At 45.4% G+C, this 10,763-nt stretch overlaps 1 protein-coding gene across 4 annotated transcripts in view; it reads left to right on the top strand.

Moving 5' to 3' along the window:
• The window catches only part of RPS6KA1 (ribosomal protein S6 kinase A1), a 565,248-nt gene extending 559,723 nt beyond the window's left edge, over window positions 1-5,525 (top strand). For all 4 annotated transcript variants that reach the window (XM_069224044.1, XM_069224045.1, XM_069224046.1 and 1 more), the window contains one exon: window positions 4,638-5,525. In XM_069224044.1, coding sequence (XP_069080145.1) covers window positions 4,638-4,760 — 123 coding nt within the window. In that variant the 3' untranslated portion in view covers window positions 4,761-5,525. The remainder of the gene's footprint in view (window positions 1-4,637) is intronic.
• The last annotated feature ends 5,238 nt before the right edge of the window (window positions 5,526-10,763 follow it).

A 10,763-nucleotide genomic window follows, 5' to 3' on the forward strand; every position in this document is an offset into this window, starting at 1 on the left:
CAGTTTTATACAGTACCTGTACCTCCCACAGGCTCAGAGACAGAAATCTGGTAGAAAAAAAGTCATGTTTTTCAGGAACCAGAGAATGCAAATTCACACAATAATTGTTTTGGCATCCTGTCCTTACCCTTTGAAGTTCTTCTTGTGTTGTATGTAACGACCCAGTAGACCTATCAAAATCGGTATTGACACACCAACAGGATTTGACACTAATGTCAAAAAGAGGCCCACTTTCATTTGGAGCCTGTTTGGTTGGAGGCACAAAGGAGAGGGGGAAGGCCAGGGTGTTACTTACATCTGCTTGTGACAGGACAGGCCTCTTGGAAGTTAATTAAGTTCCTTGGCCCATCCCATAGGCCATTCTGCCAGGAGAGCACAACACCTCCACACAACCAAGGCTTTTTTCCATGTTCTGGGAGCTACTTCATACCTTTCCGAAGGGGCTATTCAGCTGCCAGGTGATAATTGGAGCTCATGTGTAAGGAAATGCCTCCTTGGCATGGTTACCCCCTGACTTTTTGCCTTTGCTGATGCTATGTTTTGATTTGAAAGTGTGCTGAGGCCTGCTAACCAGGCCCCAGCACCAGTGTTCTTTCCCTAAAACTGTACCTTTGTCTCCACAATTGGCACACCCTGGCATCCAGGTAAGTCCCTTGTTACTGGTACCCCTGGTACCAAGGGCCCTGATGCCAGGGAAGGTCTCTAAGGGCTGCAGCATGTCTTATGCCAACCTGGGGACCCCTCACTCAGCACAGACACACTGCTTACCAGCTTGTGTGTGCTGGTGGGGAGAAAATGACTAAGTCGACATGGCACTCCCCTCAGGGTGCCATGCCAACCTCACACTGTCTGTGGCATAGATAAGTCACCCCTCTAGCAGGCCTTACAGCCCTAAGGCAGGGTGCACTATACCACAGGTGAGGGCATAGGTGTATGAGCACTATGCCCCTACAGTGTCTAAGCAAAACCTTAGACATTGTAAGTGCAGGGTAGCCATAAGAGTATATGGTCTGGGAGTCTATCAAACACAAACTCCACAGCACCATAATGGCTACACTGAAAACTGGGAAGTTTGGTATCAAACTTCTCAGCACAATAAATGCACACTGATGACAGTGTACATTTTATTGTGAAATACACCCAGAGGACATCTTAGAGATGCCCCCTGGAAACATACCCGACTTCCAGTGTGGGCTGACTAGTTTTGCCAGCCTGCCACACATCAGACGAAGGACTGCTGACCTGAAGCCCTGCAGAGAAGCCTGAGACACAAACTGCTTTGGCCCCAGCCCTACCGGCCTGTCTCCCCACTTCGAGAAAAACTGCAACAGTGACGAGATCCCCAGGGTCCAGCGACCTCTGAAGCCTCTGAGGACTACCCTGCATCTAAAAGGACCAAGAACTCCCGAGGACAGCAGCCCTGTTCCAAAGAGGCTACAACTTTGCAACAAAGAAACAACTTTTAAAGGACTGCACGTTTCCGTCCAGAAGCGTGAGACTTTCCACTCTGCACCCGACGCCCCCGGCTCGACCTGCGGAGAAACAACACTACAGGGAGGACTCCCCGGCAACTATGACCCTGTGGGTAGCCAGAGTTGACCACCCTGAGCCCCCCAGCGATGCCTGCAGAGGGAATCCAGAGGCTCCCACTGACCGCGACTGCCTGCTTCCAAGAACCCGACGCCTGGTAGGGACACTGCACCCGCAGCCCCCAGGACCTGAAGGATCTGACCTCCAGTGCAGAAGACACCCCCAGGTGGCCCTCTCCCTTGCCCAGGTGGTGGCTACCCCGAGGAGCCCCTCCCTTGCCTGCCTGCATCGCTGAAGAGACCCCAGGGTCTCCCATTGAAACCTATTGCGAACCAGACGCCTGTTTGCACACTGCACCCTGCCGCCCCCGTGCCGCTGAGGGTGTACTTTCTGTGCTGACTTGTTTCCCACCCCGGTGCCTTGCAAAACCCCCCCTGGTCTGCCCTCCGAAGTCGCGGGTTCTTACCTGCTGGCAGACTGGAACCGGGGCACACCCTTCTCCATTGAAGCCTATGCATTTTGGGCACCACTTTGACCTCTACACCTGAACGGCCCTGAGCTGCTGGTGTGGTAACTTTGGGGTTGCCCTGAACCCCCAACGGTGGGCTACCTTGGACCCTACTTTGAACCCTGTAGGTGTTTTACTTACCTGCAAAAACTAACCAAAACTTACCTCCCCCAGAAACTGTTGAAAATTGCACTGTCTAGTTTTAAAATAGCTTATTACCATTTTTGCTAAAACTGTACATGATATTGTGTTGATTCAAAGTTCCTAAGATACCTGAGTGAAATGCCTTTCATTTGAAGTATGGTTTGTAAATCTTGAACCTGTGGTTCTTAAAATAAACTAAGAAAATATATTTTTCTACATAAAAACCTATTGGCCTGGAATTGTCTGTGTGTGTGTTCCTCATTTATTGCCTGTGTGTGTACAACAAATGCTTAACACTATCCTCTGATAAGCCTACTGCGTGACCACACTACCACAAAATAGAGCATTAGAATTCTCTTTTTGCCACTATCTTACCTCTAAGGGGAACCCTTGGACTCTGTGCATGCTATTTCTTACTTTGAAATAGTACATACAGAGCCAACTTCCTACATCATGCATGTGGGTTTCCAGAGGCTTTAGGCAGGAAAAAGGTAACTTTCTAGAGCCACCTTTTCCTTAACAGCTATACAAAAGTGGATTGAATTTTGCGTAACGTTTAAAAATAGTCTTCAAAATGTTTTAGCTGCTTCCAAGCTAGCATCAACAACAAGTGATGGACGGAATGCTGAACATTGTCAAACACTCACCCCCAGTCATAGATCTGGGTTTAATCCATCGTTCTTTTGCTCACCATGCCACCCCAGTTTGGACCCAGCCATATGCAAATCATTCTTGTCCCTGTTCCTCATGGGAACAGTCCAGACCGAACTGCCAAGCCAGGTCCTCACTGGACCGTAAACAAGCATCCTGGGACCGGTTTCGGGGTTTCACCCCTCATCAGCCAGGCTAGTTTGAATCCCGTGGCATGGGAAGCACAGGACCCACGTGTGGGCATACCCTTCCCACTTAGGGCGACAAAGCAAAAACAACAAGTGATGGACGGAATGCTGAACATTGTCAAACACTCACTCCAAGCTAGCATCAGCATTATTAACTGTAATAATGTAACAGTGTTTTCCTAAGGAACAACCAGCCATGCTACAGAGAAAATAGCCTTGGAGCTTTTTGCCTATAAGGACATGTTTAACATTAAATTCCTATATGACCTACTTTCAAATAGCATGTATCCAGCCTTATGGGTTATAAGGCCTTCTGAGGGGTAACAAATATTTAAAAGGAAGGCTTTGCTCTGTCAAAAGGAGTTAATTCGACAGTTTTAATTTGCAGTTCCTAAACTGCAACAGCCAGGCCACACATGTTGGGCCTGCAGTCATGTTTGCTTTGTCAGTGGAATGGATGGTAGGTGGGTGCTTCGGGTCCACAGGTGACATTTAACTTACAGATCCTGAGGACCATTTGTTCAGTATACTAGGAACTTATAGGTAAGCAAAATATGGAAATTAGGGGTATACCAATTTCATTGTGTTGTAAGTGGGAGCACAGGCAAAAAGGCATAAAAATGGGTTGATCCTGCAGAAAGGGCAAATTCCAACACTGTGCATGAATATTGTCCCTCCATGACATTTACTATGTTCATGATCTCTGTGCTGTGTCCTAGTGTATAACCGGTGCCTTAATAATGTGGCAGCCCAAAAATCCACCTTCACCTTAAACTGTGTATGTCATTTTTAGTACACCCTCTGTATGCATGATGGGCTGCTTCCCCAGTACACTTTGCATTTACACTGCCATTTTTAGAATTGTGCTTGGACTCTGCCCCTTCCTCTAATTCATCTGTGCATTGATGTATGCTGTACACAAGTATTCCCACTCATACAGTACACCATTTGCTTAGTCCTATTGTACACTGTGTTGGAATTCTGTGCCACGGACACAGTACAATTGTTAACGGACTGTTTGTCCACCTTAGTGCTTCCTGTGTATAGACACTGCCACTTCTACAATAGACTTTAGGCTTCTTTCTAGTAAAGACCTTATACATATGTTGTCTCTCCCCTCAGCCCCCCGTAACACCATCCTGTCAACCCCCTCTGGTCTCCCTTCAGCTCTTATGACCTCCATCACTTCACAGCCTTTGGTTATGTTGGACACATCCTGTGCCCCCCTTGACTCTGAACCCCATTTACTGACCTTCCTTGGCTCTTCCAACCTCAACCCTTCGCCCACCCTGGCTCCACGTTGTTACCATTCTTGTTTCCCTGGGCCCATTAGTTAACCCACATTGGCTCTCCCAGTCTTACTGTCTCAGTCCCCATCCTGCACACCCCAACTCCATCTCTTTTCCTAACCCCGTTGCCTCCTCTTGGCTAGCCCAGCTGCATTCCCTCACTTTCCGCTTGACCTTCAGTCCATGTTGCATTATATTCCGACCATCTTGAATATAACTTTGTTCTTTGATCCCTACTGCAGGCAAACAGCCATTTATAGTCATCTTAGGTTTCTAGCTGTGTGGGCTGCTTTAGTCTGACTTTTTTGCCTTTTGTCTCTCCTTTAGGGAGCCATGGCTGCTACATACTATGCCTTGAACCGTTCAAAGCCCACCCCAGAGCTGAAACCTATAGAGTCTTCCATCTTAGCTCAGAGGCGTGTGAAGAAGCTTCCTTCCACTACACTGTAAGCGCTGATCCCAGACTAGCCAGCCTATGGCTGTCCTGCCATCTGATTCTTCAAGCAGTGTCGAACAGCCACACCTAGTACACGTACACTTGCCAACAGAGGCGAAGAGAGCAGGAGGTGGCTACTTCCAGATCCATGCAAGGGCACGAGATCTCCTCTGAAAAGCACGGTTAAGCCCAGGCAAGAATATTGAGAACTTACTATGAGATTGGATCTAAAGCTGGACTTTTTTTTTTTTTCTCCAAGGTGGTGTTGAACATTCCTGCTTTTTAACAGGATCCATTGATTGTGACTGGAACAATAGTTGAATCATGTGACTTGGATATTTGCTTCCTGCGTGCTAGGAGTGCTGCATGAGGGCCTCATGCAGTGTCCTTTCTGAATGAATTGACTGGGCTCTAGGCGCTCACAATCTCGTTATACACTCCTACAATTGTGCTCAAGTATGTTTTGTTCCTTCCCAGGGGCAAAGTTGTATAACAATGACATTCCTGTTTTTTCATGCCAGCAATCTTCCATGTGACAATATTCATCTTCACAAATTAGCTGAGAAGGTTCTGCCGATGCTGGTTCTGCAGGACCTCAAATGATGCATGTGCTGTTAGTGCAGTCAAAAGCATCAGAGTATGCTTTGCTGGGCAGTCTTGATTAGTCTCTGCCTCTAAGCTTTGTGCTCCAAAGATTTCAGCTCGCTTTATGGGAAACTTGGGTTTCAGTTTCAAATCTCTCAATTTTTAATAAACCTCTACTTGGTTTTCAAAGGTAATTCTGAATGGTCTTGGTTTTTCATTCTGTGCTGTGAAATGTGCCAGTTCCATTTTCTGTCCTTGTCCACTTGCACTGGAAAACGTTTATTTGTATTTTTATTTTTTTATTTTTTATTTTATATAAAGTTAAGGACCTTTTGGCATTGGTGAGTACAGATGCTTCCAATATCAGCACTGAAGTGTGCAGGCAGCTCGCATTGTAGAGCCATTGTATAACAGTGTCTGAAGTTATAAATTGGGAAGTGAGGTGTGCCTAAGTGTTAAGAAATGGTATGTTGAATTGGTATTTATATATCATTTTTATACAGTTGCAAGGCCTAAAGCACGTTTCAATGGTAAGTTGCAGCGCCATGTAAGATAGCATGTCATATCCCTGATGAGGTCATGGAGTGCTCAGTTTTTTGTCCTTCAGGTGTATGGTTGAAAGATATTGGTAGTAGAACCGCCTATGTAGGTAAAGTCTGGTGCAGTGTATGAGGTTAGAGGCAGGGTCGGTGCAGTGCATAATTATGAATATTACTGAGAGGGAAAACAGAGACACAGCTGCTCATTTGAGTACATATTGTTTTTGTCTTTTTATTGTTACAATGAGACGCAGGCATTCATAGCATGTGTATAGCCCACATGTTGAAACCTTCTTTACCTTCTTTTGGGCCACGCACAACTGTGGAGGGGGAAGGGACAGGTATCCTTCACATATTTTGGCCCAGTCCAGTGGTACTGCGCCCTTACCACAGTGATGGCCGATTGCTTTGTGATCTGTGCGATAGAGGAGAGCCAGTGCCCAGCTCCACTGTCTGTTGTGCTGGTGCCTTTTGTTGCATTATTTAGATTGATTTAGGCATTTACTGAGCTTGAGATTGTGTATAATCCTCAATAGGTGAAGTCATTTTTGGTAACAGACGTTTTTATTTTCTCTGTTGTAGGTAGTTGCATATTAACCTTATATTATTAAGTAATACGCTCCAGAGTTTACCGATTTAACTGCAAAGCTGAGGCGGAGCTACTGCCTGTTCGGCTTCTTCAGACAGGAGAGGTGATTAGAAACAGAGCCATTCTTCTTTTTTTTTTTTTTTTTTTTTTTTTTAACATCTTGAAATAAAACGAACAGTAGTGCAGGTATAGTATGACAAATAGGGTTTAGGGTGCATGAGCATGATATCAGACATCGGGCGTCCCCAACCATGCACATGGATGAGTAAACTCTATTTCCAGGTTCCACCATCGCCAATCTCTACCCCTCGCTGCCAGCACAACTCTATTCCAGGTCCGCCCCATCTTCTTGAAAAAAAGCACCAACTGCCCCAAACCACCTCCCTTTATTGGGCACAGTCCAACAGTGCCATTCTTGAGCTCAGGTTAATCTTTTGGGTGTAGAGTTTGAATCTGTATTGTCAAAAATAGGTCCAGTGTTACAGCTTTGGGGGCGATACAGAGAACTTTGAATTTTATTCTTCTACCAACATTTACCCATTGCAGTTCCTTGAGGGCAAGACTAAGGACTGGCAGCAGCTTTCTAGATTTGTTGATTAGGTGTTTTGTAAACCCCATGTCGCGACTGTTAGCCCAGTCTAAGCTTGGCAGAACTAGGACAGATGAGGCCTTGATTATGTGGTGATTGCTGAAGGACGGTGAAGTTGAAAACACCCTTTGTCAGATTGTCAAATGATTTTTGAGAGAGTTTGAAGTCCATAAGGCCACCCACGTTCTCTACATCAGTCCGTGTTGTTGGGGGAGAGATCAAATCTCATCAGGTCACACTATAGTTGAGTGATAGGTTTGGAATGTCATGAATGTTAAAACATGATTTTTCCCAGAATGCACCCTTTCCATATTTTACAGAATAGTCTAGATTTCACAAAAGATTTCTTTTTTTTTTCCTTTTCATGAAGATCTTCTTTCTGAAGTGTTGACAGACTGAACTTTGCTCTTTTACTGCTAATGGATACTTTCTACTTTATGTTCCTTACATGACTCCTTTTTGCCATGATAGATTGGATATAGAAAGGTTTGTGAAATAGCTGTCCACTGGTACCATGAAATGCTGACCATTGCCCTAAATTAAGCTAGGAGGGGACCAGAAGGTACAGTAGCCTGATTCCATAAAGTGCCAGGACATCAGTGATGCATATTTTGTATTTAATATCCTTGATTTGATATCCAGCGCTTCAGCCACATATATTTTTGGCCATCTTTTCTTTTTTTCACAAAATTATTAAATTATCCCCACCCCAGGTCTTCTAGCTGCAAACCATGTTGGACTTGCGGAGAATGGATGTTATACTGATCATAACCAAACAAACAGCCTCTGGTGCAGTGGTATATAACAAATGCCTCTTCGATTCTGTGTGCACTTAATCACGGAGAATGAGAAGCAGAGAAAAATCAAAATCCAGGTCTCCTTCCAGACGTAGGATATTTTCCAGAATCCACTCTAGAATCCATTAACCGCAAGGAGCACCACTCCTTATCGCACACAAAGGGCAAGAGGCCTAAACACAGTTTCTCCTCCTTCTGAACAGAAATTGCTTCTTCAGGAAATTCCACAGGTAAGCTTTCCACCTCTGGGAAGGAGGTTTTGGCTTTTCAAAAAGCCATGTTGACTGTGCTCTCCATAACACCTGACTCGCCTTCAAAACCTGTAACTTTTTCCAGCATTGCATCACTAATAGATTCATATGCTTTAATGTCCCCCTGTCATAAGGCTGAGACTCATCAGCTGTTATGTGAACCTGTACATAAAAATATCAGTGACTTGACACCCTATATCATAGCAGTAGAAATTGCTATAGCTCTGATTGAGAGTACATCAATGCCGCCTGAAGGTTCTTTTTTGGCCAAAACTTACCAGATCTTAGCATAAAGAAGAACGCAACGTAAAATAGGGTGCTTGATCACTGCCTTACTATTTCTGGCCCCAGCAAAATCAATGGAAAGCTGGTTGAATCTCATCTGATCAATGTGGTAGGAGGCAGGTCGCCTAGGAACTAGTTTCTGATATTTCTCCACCAGGGATGACCTGAACAAGGAAGGTTGGTCTTGGAGGCATAACAAGTCACACAGCTTAAGCAAGTTTCCTTTCATAATAGAAACCTCCAAACGCTGTTGAGCGGGGGAGAATATAGAACATCTGATTAAGAGGCCTGAAAGGGATTTAGGCCTGGAGCCTGGCTCCAAAACACAAGGTTGTCCCAGAGTACAACATAGACAGACGTGGTGGCCAGTTTCCAGGCAGGTAAAATGTAATCTACTGCTTTCTTTGGCAAGAGGCTGAAAGCCTCTATAGGACACTTTCTATCTCCAAGTTACTGAAGATTTAATAAGAGGACCCGACCGTCAGGCTACAAAAGTAGATTTACTCTGCCTGTAAGAGGAAAGAGAGGGCTGAAACTAAGTTCCAACAGATCTTTATATCAAATCCTCCCTATCCTTTTTATGGTGATGTAAATTAGCTCTTCGCATCCTGTTGCACTTGGAGAATCCTCAATATGATCCTGATCGGAAGTAACTGATAAAGCAAGTCCTTTGGGCCAACTCACTACTCTGGCATCCCCAGAAAGCCACCTGATAGGAAGTGTAGGGCGCAGAAGAGATGGCATTTCCTATTTAAATCCCTGTGCAAAGAGTTCAGTCACAAGAAGCTCCTGCTCGGAGAAGATCACTCTGATCATATTTGGGGTGGAACTACCATACATGAGCTCCAGAGATTGGCAACTCAAGGTATCCAAATTCACATTGAGAGTACCTTCCATGTGAGATGCCACCTCGACAAGAGTCCACTGCCACAAGCCTAGAGCCTCCCTACACCGGGTCTCTAATCCCACTCCGTCCTACTGATTTAGATGGTGTATGGCAGTAGGGCACAACATTGACTTAGTTTGAGGGCAAGACTGTGTTTAGTGCTATCAAAGGGCACTCTGCTCCAGCATATTAATGTGCATTTGTTTTGACTCTGACCAGAGGCCTTGCAGAATCAAGTCCCCTAAAAGAGCACCCAAGCACAACAAGAGGGTATCCATGACAGTCTGTAGAAGAATCAAAGGACAATTCACCATGAGGCTGCTGGAGTACATCGACCAATTAAGGTCTACAAGAACTGAGAGAAAGTACTGAACATGAATGGAGAGGTTTCCGTGCAGTTGAGTCCATTGCCTCCCGAGGCACCATTTGATGACCCCACCTGATCTGCCACTTGATGTGTGGCACCAGATAGAAGGGCTAGGATATGAAGCCCCACAGATTGAGAACTTACAGAACCAGCATCACAGCTGTTCTCTAAAACTTTAGGATCATATACTTAATGCCCAAGATCCTATGGAGCAGAGGAAAAGTTTTGCTGGTCAAGTCCAAAACAATTGAACAGCTTCTGATTCAGGTGTGGTGTCTTCTGCGGATTGATGGAGACCCCTAGTTGAAGAGGAAGAGTTGGTGTGCTCCATATGGTCTGGAAAAAGTGTGGTGGAACCCAGTCTTCACCAGGCAGTTGTCCGAAGCATGGATATAACCTGATCAATGACCCTATTGGAGGCCAGCACCTCAGTTAAGGGTAGTTGAGCAGCCCTGTGCCTAAAAGGCTGTTGCACAAATAGATAGTGCTGGGACCCCACCTACTATGAATCAGAGGTAAAATCTGTGAGGTGGCTTGATTGGCAGATGAAGAGGCACCCTTGGAGATTCAGGGACACCATCCTATCCTAAAAGATTAACAACTTGGAAGCACATTTTGACTTTGTACCTAGAAACACATTCAAGAGCCTCATGTCCACGCTTCATGGGGACCAAACATTGGCAGAAATAAAATCCAGTGCCCCTATCCTTCCCGGGCACCATTTCTGTTGCTGTCTCCATGGTAGCAACTTCAATACTGAGGTGAGGGCTCGGATGTATTTCTTAGATGTTCAGGAGGAGTGGACAAAAAGTGGACGGCAGAACTCTGGCAGACCAACTGGAGCATGCAGTGATTATGTTGATCGATTCCCTCTTGGACAGTATATGTGAGGCCCCTCCTCCTGACCTGATGTTGGTGGGGGAGGACAAATAAGAGCAACTTCGAGGTGGCTGAACCAGGGGAATAATGGAAGGACTGAAGCTGCTAATGCTGTTGTTGGTGTCTATTAGATCCATCTCCCCTCTGAAGGGAGCAGAATTGTTGAAGTGGTCGCTAAGGTTGATGCTTTCGGGAAGGCTTTTCCATAAAAAATCAGCAAAAGCTTGTGGCTGAATTATTCACGCAGGAA

Source organism: Pleurodeles waltl, chromosome 3_1 (genome assembly GCF_031143425.1).
Source record: "Pleurodeles waltl isolate 20211129_DDA chromosome 3_1, aPleWal1.hap1.20221129, whole genome shotgun sequence".
Lineage (NCBI taxonomy): Eukaryota > Metazoa > Chordata > Amphibia > Caudata > Salamandridae > Pleurodeles > Pleurodeles waltl.